This window comes from Takifugu flavidus, chromosome 6 (assembly GCF_003711565.1).
Source record: "Takifugu flavidus isolate HTHZ2018 chromosome 6, ASM371156v2, whole genome shotgun sequence".
In the NCBI taxonomy this organism is placed as follows: Eukaryota; Metazoa; Chordata; class Actinopteri; order Tetraodontiformes; family Tetraodontidae; genus Takifugu; species Takifugu flavidus.
Genome location: NC_079525.1, coordinates 7,180,895 through 7,203,075, shown reverse-complemented (window position 1 = coordinate 7,203,075; position 22,181 = coordinate 7,180,895). Strand labels below are relative to the sequence as shown.

The 22,181-nt window shown below is 47.1% G+C and overlaps 3 protein-coding genes across 11 annotated transcripts in view; 1 reads left to right on the top strand and 2 right to left on the bottom strand.

The window, feature by feature from the left end:
- Positions 1-9,897, bottom strand: part of nacc1b (nucleus accumbens associated 1, BEN and BTB (POZ) domain containing b) — an 18,031-nt gene extending 8,134 nt beyond the window's left edge. For 2 of the 7 annotated variants that reach the window (XR_008950930.1, XM_057035197.1), the window contains exons 1-7: positions 7,260-7,283; positions 2,676-2,826; positions 1,833-2,075; positions 1,249-1,458; positions 710-1,169; positions 300-597; positions 48-145 (exon numbers count right to left, since the gene is read on the bottom strand). Coding sequence is in view for 6 of the 7 variants with exons in the window: in XM_057035197.1 (XP_056891177.1) it covers positions 48-145; positions 300-597; positions 710-1,169; positions 1,249-1,458; positions 1,833-2,075; positions 2,676-2,826; positions 7,260-7,267 (1,468 nt within the window). In the remaining variant the exon portion in view is untranslated. The other 5 variants (XM_057035203.1, XM_057035204.1, XM_057035201.1 and 2 more) reach the window with 5 other exon arrangements.
- On the top strand, positions 8,984-16,127 carry trmt1 (tRNA methyltransferase 1). 3 transcript variants are annotated; one of them, XM_057035191.1, is made up of 16 exons: positions 8,984-9,126; positions 11,267-11,587; positions 11,783-11,978; positions 12,446-12,633; positions 12,756-12,871; positions 13,067-13,179; positions 13,635-13,783; positions 13,875-13,958; positions 14,023-14,092; positions 14,167-14,301; positions 14,369-14,454; positions 14,558-14,666; positions 14,790-14,866; positions 15,001-15,120; positions 15,230-15,344; positions 15,476-16,127. In XM_057035191.1, the coding sequence occupies exons 2-16, from the start codon at positions 11,280-11,282 to the stop codon at positions 15,548-15,550; spliced, it is 1,941 nt and encodes a 646-aa protein (XP_056891171.1). In that variant the 5' UTR covers positions 8,984-9,126; positions 11,267-11,279; the 3' UTR covers positions 15,551-16,127. The 3 variants fall into 3 exon arrangements, with proteins under 3 accessions (XP_056891171.1, XP_056891170.1, XP_056891169.1); XM_057035190.1 differs by lacking the exon at positions 8,984-9,126 and adding an exon at positions 10,492-10,619; XM_057035189.1 differs by lacking the exon at positions 8,984-9,126 and adding an exon at positions 10,534-10,693.
- Positions 15,358-22,181, bottom strand: man2b1 (mannosidase, alpha, class 2B, member 1). The gene is made up of 23 exons (XM_057035187.1): positions 22,033-22,181; positions 21,617-21,719; positions 20,920-21,093; positions 20,653-20,846; positions 20,348-20,480; positions 20,076-20,221; positions 19,650-19,849; positions 19,456-19,576; positions 19,214-19,292; positions 18,962-19,071; positions 18,737-18,844; positions 18,541-18,657; positions 18,281-18,463; positions 18,120-18,217; positions 17,932-18,052; positions 17,745-17,863; positions 17,570-17,671; positions 17,416-17,503; positions 17,265-17,345; positions 16,976-17,200; positions 16,709-16,858; positions 16,519-16,621; positions 15,358-15,946 (listed from the first exon to the last, which is right to left on the bottom strand). Exons 1-23 carry the CDS (start codon positions 22,165-22,167, stop codon positions 15,849-15,851), a joined length of 2,988 nt encoding a protein of 995 aa, XP_056891167.1. The 5' UTR covers positions 22,168-22,181; the 3' UTR covers positions 15,358-15,848.

The following is a 22,181-nucleotide window of genomic DNA, read 5'->3' as shown; positions in this document are numbered from 1 at the left end:
TAGAAAAAACAAACAATGAACCAAAGAAAGCAGCGTGGGTCTCTCACATTTGACGGCGTGTAGCACTCTGTTGTCCAGAGGTTTACGGCTGGGGTCATTGGTTGACGAGCGGATGCCGGTGCCGCAACTGTTGGCAAGAGTGCTCCTGAAGGACAAACCCATTAAATCAGTAATTAGGGATTGTTCATTTTACATCAAAAGATCACCGCCTCCCCTACATCAGCCTCCGGGGGAGGGGTTTCAGAACAAAACTGACTTTATTTACAGTCTGCTTCCCAAACACGCTATGAGACACCGACCTGTCAAAGAAGGCGGCCAGCAGGCGTCTGAGCAGCACTTTGTGGCGCGTGCCAGCGCTGACGTGGCAGTTCATGAGCTGGGCGCGAGAGATGAAGACGGAGGTGCCGCTCACCAGCTCCAGCTTCTCTGCCGGGTCGCCCTCTTCGTACAGCTTTGGGTGGCAGCGGTTCCCGATTTGGCTTATGAGCTCAGCGGGAAGTGACGCCAGGTCCTGCCGGGAACGCCCGCCTCTGCCCCCCCGCCCGCCGCCCGAGTCTTGGCCCAGGTCTGGGAGCGCCTCCACCCGCTCCCCGACCACTGAGGAGGAAAGATCAGTTCAAAAAGAAGACTTATCGCAACATGAATGAAGTGAGTGTTCCCAGATGACCCTGAACGGCACTGATGCGTTTGTGTGCCGTGGGAACTTTACCTGCAGCGCTGGCGTTCAGCATGCTGTACATGGTGTACATATTGCAGATTTGTCTGTACTGCTCCTCAGCGCTGTCATCCGCTACGTCGTCTTCTTCCTCGTCGTCGTGGTAACTGATTGGCGAGTCGCTGGTGTACATGCTGAGAGTTCCCGGGCTGGTGCCTTCGGGGGTGCCGCCATTGTTGCCGTTATTGTTGTTGTGGTTGCTGTTGAGTCCGGCTGCTCCCACTGTAGTGCCCCCGCCCACACCGGTGCTGGTGGGCACTGGTCCACGGCCAGAGGCGTCAGGGTTATTGTTATTGTTGGACAAGGATGACGACGAAGAGGAGGAGTAGCGTGCAGCTTTCCTCAAGCTGGCTCCCCCACCTCCTCCTGAACCCCCCCCTCCATCACGACTGCCCCCTTCCCACAGCCGTTTGGCCACAGGGGTGCAGACCACCGAATAGGGAGAGGCTTCCTGCTGAGGAACAATAGGTTATCACTCATCTTCTCTTCTACGTCAGTAATTTGGACACCATTTAAACAGCGGTTGCGCTCACCTGCTGTGGCTGAGGGGTGGTGGCAGTCTGTTCCGTCTTCACTTTGGACACCAACGGGAGGGGCGTCAAACATGGGGTGGGTCGCGTTGCTGCTGTGCCGCCAATGCCCATCCCACCTCCACCCACAGTCTGAGTGACGGGGCTCTGAGGCTCAGATGTCGGGGTCTCCTCGTTGTGGAGACCCTGGGAATCGCAGCTTGGGGATGAGACCTGGAGATGAGGTTACATTTTCATTTTCAGAGTGTTTTTCGGTTGACTCAAGCCATTTAAAAAATCCGGTCACTTCCTTTAACGGAACAAGGACCGACCTTTAGCTTGTGGGTCATAAATATGCTGCATTTACTGTGTCTGGGAGAACCGTGGACGGGCCTTTCATGAATTTCTCAACACATTAACATGCAGATTTATGCAGCGAAACAAAGCAACATTTAACCACATCATCTGCAACTACCAAGGGAATCTTTTTGTGGTTAATATGATGTTTCAATTATTTTTCAGGCAGAGCAAAAGAGGAAGAAAAGCCCTGAAAGTGTCACCCAGCAGGTGATGTAGAGAACAAAAACACCCCCCACTGGGAGTTTTACCTTGAGGAAAAACTCTGTTCCCTTCTCCATGATCTGCTGGATCTGGAGGAAGCCCGCCGTGTACATGAGGAGGAACTGGTCCCCGACGTTCATGCTGAGACGTCCCGTGTAGCAGAAAGCCAGGATCTGCTGGAAGCTCTGCGGCTGCACGGCTGGGGGCAGCTCCACCACTGAGCTCTTCCCCCCAGCATTAAACAGATCCCGGAAGTAGGAGCTGCTGGCTGCCAGCACGGCACGGTGGGCCTGGGGGGTAAACAGCAGGGGAAGCATGTCACACCACCGCATGCACAAAGTGTGATTTTGAACCAAAAAGCAGTTAAATGTCCCCCCCCAACTATGTTTACATCTAAAATGCAGTGGGTGTAAAACCAAAAATATACTCTACGGTGTGGAGGGAGAATGGAAAATTGATAAACTGATGCTTACAGCAGAAAGCAGGATCTACTTGTTGCGTCTTAATCGATAGCTCAGGACTAAAATCCTGCTGAGGTAATGATCATGGCCTCAGCACAGCCCTCAGAACCGGGTTGGCAGGATAATGAGGAGGATGGGATAGGTTATGGATCTGGGTCCATTATGAAAAATCTCATCATGGTCCAACATCAAAGCACTTTGGTAGCCACAAGTGTTCATTGGGGCGAATACTGAATCGCTAAAGAATGCATGACATGATAACTGACCAATGGCTAAATAATGGAGATCTTAAGGCAAAATCTCTCAGACCCCAATCAATCCAGTGCAGCTGTGGGGTAACCAACAGCAGGTGACTGCACGCACACCAGTAAATTTCAGAAACATTCCACTCCAGGACATCATTCCTTCAATAGGTAACCAAACTCTGACCTTGAAGGCGTGTCCCTTGACGACCACCGAGACGTCGCAGTAGAGGCCCTGCAGCCGCTGCTCGTTCAGACACTCCAGGATGTTGTTGCCAAAGTTGGGGATCGCCATCTGCAGCGTCTGAGCCATAACGCTCTGCCCAGCACCACAGGGTCTGAGTGGAGATACACAGGAAGAGGTCAGAGGTCAGGGCAGAGGACCACTGTCTAAAGGGCGGAGGACAGGATGAAGAAAATGGCGGTAAACATCTGTTAAATGAGCCGTTATATAAACCATCTTCCCCGTGTTTTCATCACATCTAATTGTCATTTCATAAACTTGTTATTTCTGACCTATTTTCTGACTGTCTTTCTCAGTCAAAGCACCAGCTCTTACATAACTCCTCCACTTTACTCCGTAAAGAAAAACCTGTCCTGTATTTTACCACCACAGAGAAGCCAGAAGACAAAAATGGATACGGACATTTAACATACACATTCACCCAAATGACACGTTTCAATCCGTCATGCCTCCGCATCCATTTCCTTACAAAAACCCGGTTCTCAATAAAAGGTGACAGGACAATGTTGTCATATATTGACACTGCAAGTCAGCAGCAACAGCAAATATATTTAGTTCCCTCACGGTCGCCGACAAAAATTGTGCAATTGGCTGATTCTAGGGTATCAATGTTACAAACGTAGATCCTGGAGGCGTGGCTAAGGGAGCATGAAGCATTGTTTTCATGCCTGATTTGATCCAGGATACATCATGCTTAAAGGATCTCCTGATCCTCCAGACAGGTGTGGAGAATCCCCACATCTGGTTCTCCCCTCGGGTGCACACATGACAGCGGGGAAGCAGGCGGAATTCTGCGATAAGAAAAGGTCAGAACTGAGGCAGCAGCACAACCATCATGTCGTGTTCTCATCTAGGGGTTGTCTGACAACCGAAATATGGCCTGAAGTGTTCATGGAACCTCCAAACCAGGTCTGCCCCTCTCTAGAACCATCCCATAAAACGTAAGTGGTCATGCCGACCTGACTTTGTGTTGAAGCAACTTTCCACTGTTGCTTGAAGTCATAGCTGGAGGTCATTAACAGTGGCAACCGCGTCATTGTTCACGTGTGAATTCATCATAAACTGCCACTCTGTATGAGTCACAGCCATTTTCCACAACAACAGTGTGCCTCATTACAGAGGTTTTTTTTTTTTTTTTTTTTTTTAAAGCTGTTGCAGTGGAAAGAGAGCAAGAGAGGCTCAGGTTTCAGAAGGAAGGAATTAAAAAATGAGTCAAAATCATGATAAAACAGGTTCATTCTAAACAGGGGTGGACATTTGTAAACCAGACATAAAAAACATCATAAACAACATAAAGTCAATAAATATCCAATATAACAGCAGCGCCACGTGCCCTAATCCCTAAGAGGCGTTAATTGCCTCCATTCACCCCTTGCTATCAACCAAAAAAAAAGGATAAACCAGATGATAAAAATAAATAAAGCAATATCTGAATATTCACACTGGGAAGAAAAGAACAAAACTCTGCAGCCAACCAGAGAAAAATCAGCATCTTAGCATTTTCGGTGTCCCGGAGGAAAATGTAAACCCTGCACATTTTATCATCCCCGTCAGCAGCCCAGCAACAAACCTTCTTTATTCACACCACTCAATCACCAGAGAGAAGAGACATAAAGAAACAAACTGCGGTTTCAAACCCTCAACAGGCATTAGGCCTGTACTCAGAGACACCAACCACCAGGAAACAGCCAAGTCAGCCTTTTTTCAGCCGCCTTACTACAGCCGAGAATTTAACCAGATAATCTATCCGTCTCAAATTAAACACCAAGTTTTAACTAAACAACCAACCGGTGTCATCAGAATTATACAATATGAGGGCAGCAACTTATTGTAGTCATTGCCAACGGGCAAAAGAAGACCAAACTGGAAAAAAAGCTCCCTTATAGCCAACCATCACTATGAGAAAACATTATTTTGAACTCGCGCAGCATAAAGAATGCGAGTAAAAGTGAGAGTCTACAAATCGAACCATTACATTTTCAGGATTAACTGCCAATATGGGTCTACCTGTAGGTGGTCCGGTTGCTGCAGGGGCCCCATGTCTTCACATTACCAAACTTTTAATAAATTACAACAAACTAAAGGCGGAATTACCAGCTTTACTTTCACACCTGAAGATGTTATGGTTAAGAGGATGCCAGAGACAAGAGAACATGGTGGAACAGCACGAGACTGCTAACAAATGCAGAGGTGTGTCCAGAAACAGCAACTGCCTTAGGTAGCAGAGGCTTGACATCCAATCGGGTGCGAAAGCCGGATATTTGTTTACGGTTTCAGGGAAATTAGCAGGTGAGGGTTAAAATGCGGACTTTAGCATCTCGGCCACAATGAGAAATGCAAATAATTTCTTTCCAATAACTGCAGCACTGGGGGAAAGAAAGTTGCTCCTCTGTGAGCAATAAGAGACAGTTGCTATGAAGGGAAACACACATGCTGATGAATACACACAAAGGTAAAATAAAGAACTCCAAAGCAGCAGAGCTCCAGCAGGAACGACTGGAAGCAGTTTATCATGATTCATTTTATATATTTATGGTTGTCAGGAATTTAGGCTGGAAGAGACACAGTTTATCTATTTAAATCCCCAAGATGGCTTCTTCTAAAGCGTTTACAATAAATGCTCCAGATTCAGCCCTGCACTAGTTCACCACACAATTACGGATAAACCAATCCCGGTTATCTTTATTTCGGCATGAGCCTAATAGCGGGCGGCCTCATCGTTGTTTACATGCGTCGGTATGTTCAATTCATTTGGCAGCAACAGTCTGGCCAAAAAAACAATTAAGGCTACAGGCGACTAATTGGATTAAGAGCACTTTGAACAATTGGATCTGAATAACTTTAATATCAAAACACTATTAGAGCCAGCTCATTTTTTCCATTTGTTTTCTGAAAAATCAATAATGTTTTGACGTAACTAAATCCTTGTCTGGCCGAAATCGTACCTTCACACATTAATGTGCCCCCACATCTCGTGTGGATGTGAGGCAATCGATGTGCGCAGCATTAACGTAATTATTATTCAGCAAGAGCAAAATCTTCTCCGTCCACAATGGGTTTGCATTCATTACTTCTAATTTAATTAGACTATCATGATGTCACTTGTGAGTTGGTTCCAGTGTTGGACGGAGAACAATCAACGTTCCGGATCTACACAATATAGTGCTGAAACTTCCCCCTTCTACAAAACTCCAAAACCCACGATCGTCCCTCCGTAGCACCACGGACACCAACAGTAGACGACTAGCGTCTGTTTCCAAGAGTGAGGACATGCAATGGCATGAATGATAAGCAGGCGGTTGCTGGGGCAAATTGTGTGAACAACATCCCCGATAATTCACAGAGGAAAAAAAACCAGACTGATTGTGGTGCTACGTTTCCTGACTGGGCCGCAGTGCTGAGCGGCTGAACCAGATGTCACCCAAGGATCAGCCGTCAGACGCTTTTACTCCTCATGGGTCAGAGGTCACAACAACTTCCAGGAAACATAACAGGGGAGGTAATTCACACCACTTGACCCCTGACCTGCAGAACCCCCCCTGCCACGTGCCCCATTATGTGCTGCGATGGATGGAGCTGGTCCTCTGCAGCCTTCCAGATTCACCCTCAATGTCGACAGCTCAGGTTTGCACCTGAATGAACCTCCATATTTCAGCCATCACCCAAATGCCAGCCAGTCACGTGATTACCGTAATCAACCTGATGTCACATAATCGATGAAGGCAACCACTTCATCAATACTTGGGCAGGTCTATAATGGCAACGTCAATCACCTTATAAATAATCAGTTTCCTGGATGGGGGGTTAAAGGTGGCCTGTTAGCAAGTAGCGGGCTAAAGCTAAGGCTAACATAAGTAAAGAGTTAATCCATTCATCGAAATGATAAACAATGATAAAATCAAATAAATAAATTCCAACCTAATGTGACATTTAGTTTAAAGCGTTCCAAAAGGGAGGAAAAAAAATGGACATTTAGCGACACACGTGGGCAGAGAGCCCCTAAATTACGGCTTGATTGTAGCCTCCCTTGGACGCAGCCGGAGCTGAAACTTCAAAAACGACATTTCCACACATCAATTAAGCAGGAATTAATCTCACATCAGAGTCTGTCCGAGCCGAAATCGGCTCGGTTACCGCCGCCCGAAGCAGCAGGAGGCGCCGGCAGAGGTGCAATCGGCACGGCAGCGAGCTCTCGGTGCCCCCGCCGTGTGCCAGCCGCGGTGCCCGCTCGGATTTGCGTGTCCTCGGCTGGCCCGGGTCGGTGTGCGTGCGTACGTTCAGCGGAGGGGGGTAGGAACCATCCAGCGGGGGGAGAGAGGACAAAAAGGGAAAGCTCTTGGTTCTTCACTCGCCTTTTTAGCCCGATTTCACCCCTGGCACGCACGCACACGTCGGTCGTCTGAGCCAGCGGGGACACGAAATCATCCACAGAAATAGTCGTAAGGAGATAAAATATTCAGCAGTTCGGCGGTTTTCCTTCCTTCCGTGTTGGAGCGCTACGATGCCCGTTTAAACCCAATTCTTTACCCTCTCATCGAGACGATGGCAGCAGCCGACACGGGACGGACACGCGATGTTCCCCCTCCAAAATGTCGCTTATGATATGTCGCTGCGAATAAATTACTTATTAACCATTAAATGCCCGCAGACTCGAGAATCCACACGGCCCAACTCTTCGTTATAAAGGTTTTATTCGGCTAAAGGAGAGGGGAGACGCGGTCTAGAGGAGCGGGGGGCAACTCGAGTTCTCCATCTTTGGCCGACATCAACAGGTCATCCTGGGACACAAATGCGCTGCAACTGTGGGCCAGACAGACGGATGGATCCGGCATGGCGAGAGCAGCGAGGAGGGGAGAAGAAAGTCTGGGGCCGGCTGGGTAATCTTAACCCGTTTACCGGCAGGAGACGGTCATGCTGGGTGAATCAGCGAACGTCTACACTTTACAAATAGAGAATCTTAGCAGAAAAACAGATTCTTTCCCGAAAGCCTCAGCACTTTGTTAACCGTTAAAGTTCTGGAATGCCGGGGAGAAGAACGGGGGACTGAAGTCCCACACCGAGGGAGGAGGGAGGAGGGGGGGGGCAGCCCGCAGCAACGAGCGAGCGAAGTCGGTGAAGTGGTTAAAGTTTGGTCCGCTCCTGCGAGCCCATCCCCCATAACTTCACCTCCCCTGTCCACAAAAAAACACAATAAAACAACAATGGCCCAACTCCGCTGTGGAGCACTCAAAACCATCCGAATTCCAATTCAAGGAGGCACCCCCACCACACCAAACATGCCCGCATTTACAGTGACGAGCCCGGACAACCGACCGAGGAGCCTCGCTGGTCGAAGCCGAACGCTGTCCTCGGTGACCCGGTCGCACTCACCTCACCCCTCCGCTGTGTTCCTGCTGAATGGTCTTTCAATGGAGACTGAGCAGCCTGGTGTCTCCCTCCGCCGCGCTACAGGCAGCCCCGCATTGTAACTGTACGCTGTGATCCCGCAGCCTTTACGTGCACGCAATACGCGCACGCGCGCGTGTGCGATGGGGGGGGCACGCACTTCACAGGGGAGAAGATGAACACAGAGCCATCGAGGGAGGGAGGGAGGGGGTGTGAAGAAGGAGGGTGCTGAAGCGCGGAGCGGGGAACTATTTTTTTGACTCTCCCAGGAGTTGCAGACAGATCACAGAGCAACTGATCGACCAGACAGGTGGACAGACAGGTAGACAGACAGACGGACGGCAGGGGGTGTGGTGGGGGACCAATTACTGCGACCATTAGCCCCACAGCCCCTTGTAACTGGGGGTAACAATGGCAATGACAAACTTAAACTGAGATGGACAATTAGACTAGATAGATAGATAGATAGATAGATAGATAGATATAGATAGATAGATAGATAGAGATAGATAGATAGATAGATAGATAGATAGATAGATAGATAGATAGATAGACATGGATCATACATCTGTAGGAAATCCAAAGCTCACTTTAAATTCTTTTCTATAACCTCGTTAAGTTTATAGCTCGAGTTATGGCATAAACCTTGAGTTTATTGCACATGGAAATATTGTTTTATGCTATGTTTTTTTATTGTGTAATCTCCATATTATGAAATATAAATTTTGTTTTAGCCATTTCCCCACCGTCTGCATGAGACAGAAGCTACGGAGCGGCAGGGTCTCAGCAGTAATCAGATTACAGGTACAGAAGTAACGGATCGCAGGTTGGATGCAGGTAGACAGGCAGCGTCCCCAACCGACCCGACGACTGTCTGAGCCCCACCCACCATCAGCAGCCCACCACCTATTCCATAACAGAACTCACCACACGCCAGTGTCTTCTCCCTCGGCTGTCAGCGACTGTCGACGCGTACTGGTTCGATCCTGCCGTCCTGATGTGCGTGATGGTGAGTCTAGACTCAGGGCAGGTGAGCCCTGCGGGGCCTCCAGGCGCTGCGCACACTGAATACTAAACAGGATGAGACTGCATTCAAGCACGGCGCTGCGCTCCGCGCTCCCTCTCCCTGTCATACCAAATACTATTAACTCTACAATTCTCCTGTGTCAGATGTATAGCGGCGCGCTCTCTGGGCGTTCACTGTCACAGCGCCCCCATCCAGATGTGCAGGTGAACGCGCAGCCAGATGAGGCTGATTTTAATAATCTCCATCACGAATAACACAAATCCAGGTATCACTTTATCATAACTAGATAGATAGATAGATAGATAGATAGATAGATAGATAGATAGATAGATAGATAGATAGATAGAGCACTGCAGTGCTCAACAAAATCACAAAATTGCAGTGGAGAGCAGTTATACAACGTGTAATATTGTGAGTATATTTATCCTAGAGTCAGCCAACAGAAAACCAATCCTCATCTTAACTTGAATGTGTTCATTTTAAATACAAATACTATTTCCTATTGAAATGACAAAATGGTGCATTTTCCACACATAATCTTGGGACACAAGCAACCAGCTCCACAAATATAGAAGAATGATGGTAAATAAATGCCAAAAAAAACAATGAAAAGGGGAGGGTGCACAAACTAAAAATAGCGCAGTCATATGAAAACAATGAGTAAATATAGTTTCACGTGTGATGTGTATGTAAATACTCACAGATCCGAGTGTGTGACTGCCTATCATGACTCGCTTTATCAGCCAGTGTGACCCTGCTGCAGGTTTACAGGGTGGAGAAATACTCGCTCAAACGTATACATAAAATATTCTATTACACGCAGATATACTGATGTCACACACAAACACAGCACAATAAATATTCCACCAGCTTGCCTCACAATCATCTCCGAACGAATAAATATATGCATAAATTACCTCTGAAGTAATTGTGTCCTTGACACTGGGTGTAAGACCTTTTATTTGGTGTCCTTAAGCAGCATTACAACAAATTACGACACTGCATGTTAAAGTGTCCTTAATTCACTTTTCCTGTAAATAGCTCTGCATTGACCTACTGCGACATTGATGGCTAAGGTCATTGTTTTTCATCTGGACGAACCACAGCTCCTTGGATACAATGCTTAGTTCGCGGGCTATGTTTAGCGTTTTCATCGGAATGCATCACCAACTTCAAATACGCTGAGATTAAATTAGATTATTCATGAAAGCGCACTGATGCGTTTTCCAGTCTCCTCACATGTTCACTGCGGGGAGAAAGTAGGCCAGTGTATGTCGCAGATGACTGATCGACCCTCTCTCTCTCTCTTGTCCTTACGTTACACCGTTTCCCTGAAATCACTCGGCGCTTCCGTAGGGGAGAGCTAAACGCGCAGTGTTCCTCTTTTGGACCGCGCAGGATTCCGTAGAGACGCGTCAAACATGGCCGCCCCCGTGTGCTAACGTGAGCGTCAAACTATCGACTGCAGCATCGGGGTGAAGTTACATTCTGTCTCGCTTACAATTATTTCCATTGCACTACAGGGAGAGAAAAAGGTTTCCGTCGACAGGTATTGTTACAGGGAATTTTGGGATGAATTTGTGAGATGTAGCAAGCTAAATGCTACGTGTAAAAGTAGTCAACAAACCAACGTCACAGAACTCCTGCAAGGGCCTCAAAATCACAGCTTACTGCCTAATAGCCCTTAATCGATCGTTTCTTAGAATATATCGTTTCGTTAGAATATATATATATATATATATATTCTAAATCATGAAGAAATATATAGAAATATATATATATGCACACACACACACACACCTGATATACATGTTGACTGAGGCACGGACATCAAATATTAAGACTCAGATTCTTATGGAAAATAATAGGACATTGGGCATTATTTTGTTGATATGTCACTGTTTCCAGCAGTCATATATATGACATTTCCAGTTTTTCCCCTTTAGAACCTGGTGTGTAGTCAGCCACAGTTATTTTTCTTTTCTTCAGTTTTCCCCAGTAATTGCATTTAATTTTCTCTGGTATTGCTTTAAGTCAGAGATTCAGATATGCTTCCATTAGCACTGTCAGTTGTCCTGTTTGGCTCACATTTAAGAAATAATGTTATTTTACCTGTCATCAGGAGGAGTATCTTTATGCTGGTGTGGTCAGCTCGAGTCTTCCAGCTTGTGTTTTCCCATCATCTGTACCTGAGCTGCGCTCGTCCTACCAAACAGACATCCTGTTGGAATTTTGGGATTATTGCTGCCAGGAGGGGGCAGGGAACTATGGAAGCTTCTCAGGGCCTCGAGATCCCAAACACTAAAGCTGAACCTTCTGTTGAAGCTGCCACTGAACTGTTACCTGGAGAGACTGTGGTCAAGGAGGGAAAGGCAGCCATCTTGTTTCCCAGTGCTAATGAGGTGTTTTACAACCCAGTCCAGGAGTTTAACAGGGACCTGACGTAAGCCGCACCACCACATGCAGTTTCTTACAGTCAATACAGATTCACTACAGAAATTCACTATGAAGAAATGTATCAGAATTACAGTTAGGTATTTTCTCCAAGAACCTTTTGTCTTGTTAAAATGTCATCCTCACACCCCTGTTATGTGTTTGTACTTTGTAGAAATAAACAGGGATTCTTTTTCCTCCCCAGATCTGCTGTGATCACAGAATTTGCCAGAGAGTTGCTGGTTCAGCGAGGAGTGAAGCTGGTGGTTCCTGGAGAGGAAGATCGAGTGGTGGTCTCACTGGGGGAGGAGGAGGTGGAGGAGGAAAAGAAGGAGGAGGAGGAGGAAAAAAATGGAGCAGATGAACCAGCTTTAACAGCAACTGTGGGAGAGAAGTGTGAGGTATAGTGGAGTATTAGAGTCAGCCCTTTTTGTTAGATGATGGTTTTCTGGCACGTCATATAATTTGCAGGGAAATGCCTCAGCTAGAAAATGTATAGTGTTTGGTGCAGTTGATTCAGAAGGATTTTCAGGCTTCAGTCCCTGCTGTGTATTTCCCAGGAGAGCAGATACTGTTGGTATCACAAACAAATTGGTGCCGAGGATGCGAGTGCAGTTCTGCAGCTTAGTCACAGTTGGTGGTTCCGGGGCCCCGCTGGGGTTTCCCCACAATATAAATATTCACAGGGGTGTCAGTGTAAAGCTGTTTAGCTGAGGCCTTTATGGACTCATGCCAATGTTGCTTCAGTTAATTTCACACACTGGCGATGCAGAGATGGAACCAGATCAGGCTTTAAAAGCGAAGCGTATATATGACGTTTGTTTCTGCTGCCCTCTAGCGTCTGACAGTAAAAACATTGCTGTTTCAGAAGGGCCTTCGTGTCCTGGAGGGCCTAGCAGCATCCGGTCTTCGCTCAGTGCGTTTTGCTCTGGAGGTCCCAGGTTTACAGAGCATCACCGCCAATGACTTCTCCGCCAAGGCTGCAGCGTTAATTGCCAGAAATGCCATGTACAATGGAGTCAGCCACCTTATTCAGGCCAGCTGCAAAGACGCCAGGTACAGGTTCTCAGAACACAATTGGCGTACCCCTTCCAGCCCGGACTCTCTATTCCTGTGTTCTCCTCCTTGATGGCTAGAAAGTGTGTGTTTTGTTTAATCTCTTTTCTATGTTTTTCCAGTATGTTGATGTATGAAATGCGAGGGAAGAAGCAGCGGTATGATGTTATCGATCTAGATCCATATGGAAGTCCCGCTACCTTCCTGGATGCTGCTGTGCAGGCTGTCAGCGACGGAGGTATGTATTCTGTCATTTGGCTCATATGAATCTGACCCTTCATCTAAATTCAGGATGAACGACTGTGGAAGCCATCAGATCTCTGCAGGTCACACACACCATGAAGCTTCTTTTTTTTTATCCTGGTAATGGAACAGGAGAGCTCTCGCTGACCTTTTGTGGTCTTTGCTGACTGTGCCTGTGTTTCCCTCTCAGGTCTGCTGTGTGTAACGTGTACAGACATGGCGGTGATGGCAGGCAACAGTGGCGAGACCTGCTACAGCAAATACGGCTCCGTTTCCATCAAAAGCAAATACTGTCACGAGATGGTGGGTAAACACACGTGGGAGGCATGTCATGTCGTGTTTGTGCTCTTGATCCTTTGGAATTGAATGTGTTTGAATGTGTGTGGCTCTAGAAAATATGTCTGCTCCTGTGTGAACCACCTGGGTGGGGGAGGTGTTCCATTGCTCTCGTAAGCCATGTTGGAGCGCTTGGCCCCCGTCAGAGCTGGTAAAAGGGACTGGTTGATCAGGGGCAGAGAGAACAGGGTTTAAGTCATTAGCAGCCCCAGGAGGCCCCAGCGATGGCAGGAGGTGTTTTTAACCCGTATTCCTGATGGGGTTGCATATCACGACCACATCTGGACGAGTGGACAAAGCCAAATGGAAGGAAAAGGTTCCAAAACTGATGGCAGTTGAAGTTTCCTTTGTCTTCAGACTTTGTGTGGTATTGAACCAAAATGTCTTTTTATATATCTGGAATGTGGCGCTCCCTCCCGCAGGCCCTTCGGATCATCCTCCACAGTCTGGATCAGAGGGCGGGGGTCTACCAGCGATACATCCAACCGCTGCTATCAATCAGTGCCGACTTTTACATCAGGGTGTTTGTGCGAGTCTTCACCGGCCAGGCCACGGTGAAGAACTCAGCCAGGTACACACAACTGGACTTCTATCTGTGTGAGGACTCGATGACAGACCCTCACAATCAGAAGGCTTAACACCGCTTTTTTCATTACCTCCAGTAAACAAGCTCTGGTTTACAACTGTACCGGCTGTGGCTCTTTTTACCTGCAGCGGATGGGACGGAGAACCAGCAATGGAAGACAGTAAGAGGAACCAGTCTTTACTGGTGTTGCTGAGAATGATTAAAATCCGTTGATGTAATTTCAGAATGAAATATTCTGCTGCTACTGGACCTCCAGTGGGACCAGAGTGTGAACACTGTGGACAAAGACATCAGGTCAGAGCACTAGTTGTAAAGCACAAGTCTTTGTCAAAGTGGATGTGATCAAAACGGCTTCCCTTCTCCTGCAGCTGGGTGGTCCTCTGTGGGCGGAGGCTATCCACGATTTGACCTTTGTTCAGAAAGTTTTATCTGCCGTGTCGGCGAACCCGGGTCGCTTTGGGACATCTAAACGCATTGAAGGCGTGCTCAGTATGGTGACAGAGGTATTCATTTTCCTGCTGATGTAGGCATGGTTTATCTCAGCTGGTCACTATTTGATCTTTGTTTCAGGAGTTGGAGGATGTTCCATTTTATTACACTTTGGACAGTCTGAGCAGCTCGATTCGCTGCAACACTCCGCCTATGCTGCAGTTTAGGTAAACATGGGTCCACTGATGATGAGGGGGGGTGTCCAACGTGCACGTCAACAGGAAACATCCAACAGTCACAGGTTGAATGAACTGGTCTGACTGTCTGCAGGTCTGCTCTCCTTCACGCTGGCTATAAGGTGTCGCTGTCGCACGCATGTAAGAACGCGATCAAGACCGACGCTCCCCCCGCAACAATATGGGACATCATGCGTTGCTGGGTAAATTAGTAGCACTGAAAGCTCATGTGCGGGAACGTTCGATTCTCTGCTTACGTTAAATGGAACTTGTGTTAAAGCCTTGATGGTCATCATGTCTTACATGATTGATCGATCTCTCTGCAGGAGAAGATCCATCCTGTAAAGAGGGAGAAGCTCTCTAACACAAGTCCCAGTTTCAGGATCCTTTCCAAAGAACCAAGGTGAGAGCGATAGAGAAGATAAGCTTAGCTAGTCCTTTATCAGTCCCACAGCTGGGGAAGTTTAGAGTGCTAGTTGGCTGAATCTTGTACCTGATCATCTTTCCATACATGTCGGGGCTCAAATTTGTCTGCAGTCTTGAAGCCTGTTTTACTGTACGCGAGGATGCCAACCCTCAGTCCCGCAGGCGCCACCTAACACGGTTCCAGGAAAATCCTGAAGCCTTCTGGGGGCCCAAAGCACGAGCCAAAGCTGGGTAAATTTGTTTGTGTTGTACAGGGTAAAAATTTTAACACTTAAGAAAATGGATTTTTCCTCCAGATGTTTGAATAAAGAATGAAAAAAAACCCTCTTGTCCACTGCAGTGGAGGCATATCTGACAACCTGCAGGATAAGAGGAAGAAATTCCAGAACAAAAGAAAGAACCAGATCACTGAATCTTCTGAGCTGAAAAAGTTCCCCTGCAAGAAGTTCAGAAAGGTCAGTTCAGGAATACAGGATCAGGTTTTTAATTACATAAAAAAGCTTACATCAACACTGATGACAGCAGGAATTGTTCAGAAGGTGTACATTAATTGGTTGTTTCTGATATTCTTGCATTTTATTATCAGGGCACTTGCACATATGGAGACCAATGCAGCTACTCTCATGACTCCGTGCCAACAAATGAGGACAAAATGGAATAATTTTTTTTTCCCTTTTACATTTTTTTTTTATTTTTTTTTATAAACTGACTGGAACAATCACGTTATTGTACTTTGAATGGGGATAAGAAAAAAAACCCCAAGTCAACAGCCTCTTTTCTTTACTGTGCTGAAACTTTTTTGTTTGAGGTTCTGTGATTAAATACAATTTCAGTCAAAGAAAATCCCCTCGCGTCAGTCCGGTAAATATTACATACTCAGGCTTTCATTCCTTGGGAACCTTGAGAATGTGTTGACGACTTGTGTTGGCTGTTCATTCTAGTGGAAAAGTTCATATTTTCTATCGGACTCGGAGCAGGAATGTTCGGATCTCCATCGGCCTGAGAGTCACCTCCCATACAGACGGGTCCTGGAAGGTTCTCAGCAGGGGGCGCTCTCCTGGAAGAGTGACAGTGAAAAATTACATACAAAATGAGTGACTTTGCAGATTAATGCAACTCAAAACCAGGCAGTTATTATATATCTATTGCCATGTCTGACAGATTCTCAAAATTAACAGTCATGGAAGGAACCATATGGAGCCACCCTGTAGTTTACTAATAAAGCTGTGAGCAGGAAAGATGCCTTTATGTGTATGACTCATATCTGCCACTTCCATTAATCCCTGCAGGGAAGTTGACAGCAATGAGGCAGTGATAACAGCCCTCGTAGAATTTAATAAACAGTTCCTGATTTAGAGCGTCTGCCATGTTCAACGTCGTGTATCTAATGTGTGGTTTCCTTCCTGACCTTCAAACCAACACCTAAACAACATTTCAAACTAATGAGTGAATGTGCAAAATGCCAGCTGAAAATATTCAAGAACTTTTAACAGCTTTAATTTAGTCAGAAATGCCTCAAACGTAATTTGTCAACTGTTGTAAACTGGAAACTTGATTTGAGCTGCATGTGAACATGAAAAGGGACAAACGGGATTTTGAAGGGACTTGGACTAAGTAGCCGTTGCCCACCTGTCTGAGGTGTCCATTCAAAACGTCTCATCTCGTCTTTCCACTGATTGGCTGAAAGGTTTAGTTCAGACATGCCCACAACCTTCATAGTGGAAAACAGCTTCTGTGCAGCATAGAAATTTAAATTCATATTCAGGTTTAGTGTCATTGGGGCTGTTCTGAGAATGTGATGGTGTCAGATATGCCTGACCTGCAAGTTGATGGTGACGGGCTGCGAGTTCACTTTGCTCTCCCAGCGCTGGAACTGGTGCTCCAGTCTCAGCAGAACCAAATCCTCATCCCACTGTGTCAGTGTGAGCAGGTGGACAGCAGGGGGCAGCGCAGCCTGCAACCCAGAGAACTACGGACAGAGAGACGTCAGCTCAGCTGGCTCCAATAAGATAAAGCACACTTACTGGAGTGCTGTTGATAGATCTGAGGGACAGGAAGTTCAGGAGCTGATCTCTCCTTTACTTACCTCCAGCTCCGTGTTTGGTTGCAAATCTCCATCTGTGAATGTGAGCATTGGTTGCAGTACCACCTTCTGGGCCAGGGGGCGATAAGTATCTGCTGCAGAGGCCGGGCGGTCGAGAAAGAGCAGCAGTCGTCCTCGGACCACCAGTCCTTCCGGGAAGACGTCCGAGGTCTCGTTGAGGGGCTCAGCAACGCCGCGGACATCATCATACAGCAGCCGGCGGTGGAGCTGAGGGCAGGAGTTAAGAGGGTGGACGCACGGTTTTAACAAAGATCCTGTGATTGTGTCTCACCATAATCTCCAGGGAACCATTATAGATGCTGCTGCCTCCCTGAGAGCGATCCGTCACCACTGTCAGCTGGTCCACGTCGTCCTAAAAAGAGTTGTTAAGAACTTGCAGCCCAAACTCACATTTATGCTTTAACAACAGTAGCTAAACTCACCTTGATGAAGGCGCGAGAGTTGATGGGGTAGTAGTTCCCAGCGATGGGCTCCGACTGCTTAAGGTGCCAAGTGGGCCGGAAATCTGTCCTACAAGAGCACCCAAATGGTTATATCGTCTCTGTGAGGACTTTCTTTAAATACCAATCAGCTTACTTCCTCTGCAGCATCTCGCGGCTGTTTGAGTCGGTGTAGAAGTACTGAGAAGTTTTGATGCTGGTATCCAGACGCGTGATCACTTCTTTCCCGAGGTTGTCGCTGACAGACGGAGAGAGAAAAGGTGGGATCAGAGCAAGCGCGCAAGTCAACGATGAGGCAAAAACACACTCACTCGATAGGCAGTGGTCCAACGGTCCACTCTAGCTCCACAGCTCTGCTGTGGGCGTACAGGCGGACCACCTGAGACACCCAGGGAGCGAAACGCTGCCTCACTTCCTGCACCCCTGGCCTCTGATGGACATAGACACTCCTCATCAGGAGAGGGCACAATACAACCTAGAAGAGTCATGCGTCTCTACCTGAACGCTCTCCGTCTGAGCCGTCGTGCTGATGAGGAACGGCGTGGAGGAGTTGGGTCTGAAGATGTAGGCGCCTGACGGCTGGTCACTGGCAGAGTTGTTGCCATCGCTGGCGTTGTACCTGCAACAACCCAGGGTCATGAAAGTAACAGCAGATCCTTCAGCTGAGATTCTGGGGCGACACCGACCAGTAGAAATTCTGCGTCAGCTTGATGGTCTGTTTGGTCTTCAGGTTGCTGAGACCACTCATTAGGCCGGTGTCAGGGTCAAAGGTCACACGTAAGAACTGTAGACACATACGGTTTCTCAGCGCTAGAAGTCACATTACAATGTCATAGTTTGATTTAACCTTGTTCTGGATGGCCATGGGTGTGCGGTGCTGTAGAGGGGCAGGCGGGGGCTCGTTTTTCAGCAGGGACACGGAGTAGGTCGTGAAGCCAAGGGGAGGAGCTTGCGCCTCAAACACCAGCTCGTTTAGGGCATAGCCTCGGTTCCTCCTCACCTCTCGAGTGGCCGAGGAAACTGGAAGCACCTAGAAGAGATGAGGAGAAGCTGCTAATCGTGGGGGGCGAAGGTCAAACTGCAGATGGACAAAGAGAGCGGTCAAACCTCACAGTCCACTGATCTGCCTTTTGCATCCAACACCTCATACGCCGATCCATTCACCGGCAGCCTGACTGGCCAGACCACGGCCCGACCCAGGGGGTTGTACATGTTGACCGAGAACTGAGAAATGTTGCAGTGCTGGTTACACTTTAAACACATTCTGCAGCGTTTGTATGAAACAAACATTCATATGCATCACCTTTCTGCTGGACTCGGTCAGAGGACACACGCTGATGTTGAGGCTGTCGCAGAAGATACGCCGAGACGTGGAGCCGCTCAGAGCAGCCAGACTATTGCTGACTAAAACCTGAGAGTCGGATGAAATTTGTTCAGGATCATAATTAAGGGACAAGCTGGGTCACCGTTCACAGAACTTTTGCAGCGGATCCAAAAATTTTGAATGGGAAATAGAACAAAGACACACCTGACAATGCTGCCAGCCCCCGGCTAATCTCTTGGCGTAGTCGTTAGCCACATGTTGCTTCTCTGTACCCGACACGGCATCGTGGTGCTGAGCCACCGCCATGGCGTTCTCTGACAACCAATCAGAAAAAAACCCGATCACAAAAAAGATTAACGTGTACTCGACTATCAGACGTTGTTGATCCGCCAATTCACTAAGGGGAGATGTAAAGACTGGCTTCATGAGCTATCCCTTATGCTTCATGAGACTCACTCAATGTTTGGCTGGTGCCCTTCCCAAAAGGCCCCTTCCGGGAGGTTGGGCCACCCAGTACCTCTAGCTGGTTGCATGTCTATGTTAAGAAGAACAAATATAGATATAGTAGAAATATCTCACAGAAGTCAGTCAGTTAACCACCAACAGGTCAACCAAGACCACGTAGTGGCACACCAACGTCCACGCTACGGCGTGAGCATTTTAGTGTGCCAACACTCTATACGGATCCGTAAACCTACCTGCAGGTTGCTGTTGCTGATGCGTTCGTAATGTTTCAGTGCCGGCCGGCTGGTGAAGTATCCGGTCCAAAAATCGTGAGCGTCATCTGCATAAGGGAAGAAATCATCAGTCTTCAAAGCCCTGTGCAGAAAGAAAAGAGTCTACCTCAATATTTAATAACCAAACTACTGTTGGAGTGCGACTCTGACATTACCAGGTGAGATTTGCTCGGTGCAGCTCCTGCAGGTAGCAGGAAGGGGTGGAGTAGAGCACGTTGACTTTGCTGCCGTTGGCCTGCAGGGCGTTGACGTAGCGGATAAGCTTGTCCAAATTCTTGTACCACAAGTTGGCATTCTCATACTGGAAGTCTGACCCCATGGTCATGATGATGTGATTGGTCTTATACACCAAGGACTGACAGAGGGAAAAACTGTTGTATTATGGATCATTTTAAAGCATTTAAAAATTACATAAAACCATCAACTGCCACTATTCAACAACGTGGCCACGAGGTGGCGATGTTGAGCTACACTGTAACGAGAAATTAAATATTTATAGAAAAGTAATATAAAATATTTAATAAAGAAAACGCTTAAAAAAGGTCAGAGTACATATCTACTAGTGAAATTCTGTGTCTAACCTGATTGTGGGCAACGGTGAGGAATTGCTCCACCACTTCATCAACATTATAGTCCTCCAGGTCAGGATCATCTCTTATGGGTGGATCACTGCAAGACTGATCCCAGCAGAAGCCTTCGGGAGGGTTATAGCCATTAGGAAGGATGCCTAACGGGTGGGCGAAAGTCAAAGGTTACAAGATAAGACCAAATACACTAAAAATTGAAGAACAAAAATAAAAGGCATGCGTGAGGTAGGAAATATTTCTCTTCATCAGAATCCCATGTTCTGTACCAGTGAACAGATCTGCTGAGGGGGGTGTGAGGCTGTCTGAAGCCCTCCACAGGAGCTCCTGTTCCTTCTTCACCATCCTTCGGGAGCGGTCCTGGTAGTCCACACGACCAAAGAAGAAGCCATCAAACCCCATCTGGATCAAAGAACATGAACTGTCAGCAGAAGAGCCTTCAGCTGAAGGACTGTGAGGAACTGCAGCTGGGAGCGGCTGGATTGGTGAATGATGGAGATTAAATGAGCCAAACCACCATCCTGAGGAACCTGCTGATCCTTTTCAACATTCTACCATGACATTAATGAGTTACCTGTGCAAACATGGAAGCGTGTTCACGAGCGTGTCCAAACGGGTCGATGTGCCAGGCAACACGTGGACGCCCACACGGTCCAAACGTCTCGTTGAGGAACCTCAGTCCCATTGTCATTTGATCAATAACTGCGCTGTAGTGGGTGGTGGCCTCATCACTCATACACCAGCCGCCATTTACAAACTCCAGCCGGCCTGCAAGGAGACAGCAGGAAGTCTTCCCTCAGGATTTCAGAATAAAACTCCACCACCTGTGCTACCCACGCACCTTCATTTACAAGCTGCCTGACGGTCTGCTGCATGGCTGCGCTCTGCTGCTTCCACCAGCGGTAGAAAAATGCCGTCTCCACATAGATGAACCTCCTGTCAGGATTCTTCAGCAGCTGATCGACCACGGAGTCCAGGATGTATTGCACGCCCGCGTGTTGGATGTCATTACGATCTAACCAGAAACACTACAGTCACTAAAGGATATGAATGATTCTTAAACTTGATGATTAAACCACATAGGCTATATTACAAATCGAACCCTCACGGCTAATAATAAAAACACACAGATCAGGCTGTAAAGTTTTAAGAGACAAGTGGTGCATAAATCATCAGATAGTATATTATTACACTCTTGACTGGGGGAAAGAACACATGACAGGACATAAAAAGACCCCAAGGCTTTTTGAAAATACACATTTCATATGTCAAAGGCTGCAAAAACATGACAACATCAACATGAGTGTGAGGAAAGCAGCAATGATTGACGTTTTTTGTCAAAATGATACAAGATCTGCTTAGTCACCAATAATCATTATTAAAAGATAATCATGAAAGGAACTGTTTTTGGCTACACTGACATAAAAATTCAATGACTTTGCAGAAACCTCAGAAGCACCCTAAAGTTTTAATGAAAAACAAGGACATATGGTGATAATAGAACATTAAAACACAACTTTAGTGAATGTGTGTAAGACCTCCATAGTAGTACTGGTCAACAGTCTTGAGCCAGCCAACATCATCGTGTGTGTGAGGGACCAAGTGGACGTTCAGCATATTGTGTTTGGTGGGATGACATGACTGGAAAGAAAGAGAGAGTGAGAGACATAGAGACGCAGTGAGAGAGACTGAAACTACAGCACCTGACTCCAATAAACACTAATATTACACTAAATATTAACATACAGTTGGTTATACTGATTTATGAAGTGTTTCTTTAATTTTCTTCTATCCAAATCGAAGACCAAGGAAACAAAAATTCGACTAAGTGAAACTTTGTAGTAAAGGGTAAATCACAGTACAACAGGGATCTTAAATCACAAAACACCTGAGCTAAAGCCCCGTTTACTAGCTTCAATAAATAACTGAGAGAACAAATGCAAACAAAACGAACCTCGTATCCGCAGCTACGCGACTGTTTAGCTTCCTTGTCGAGGGGGAAACCCGAAACGCGGATGCTGAGAACAAGAAGAGAAGCGAGCAGCGTCTCCGACACCGCCGCCATGTTGGAAAGCAGAGAACACGTCATGTGACCGCTGTTTT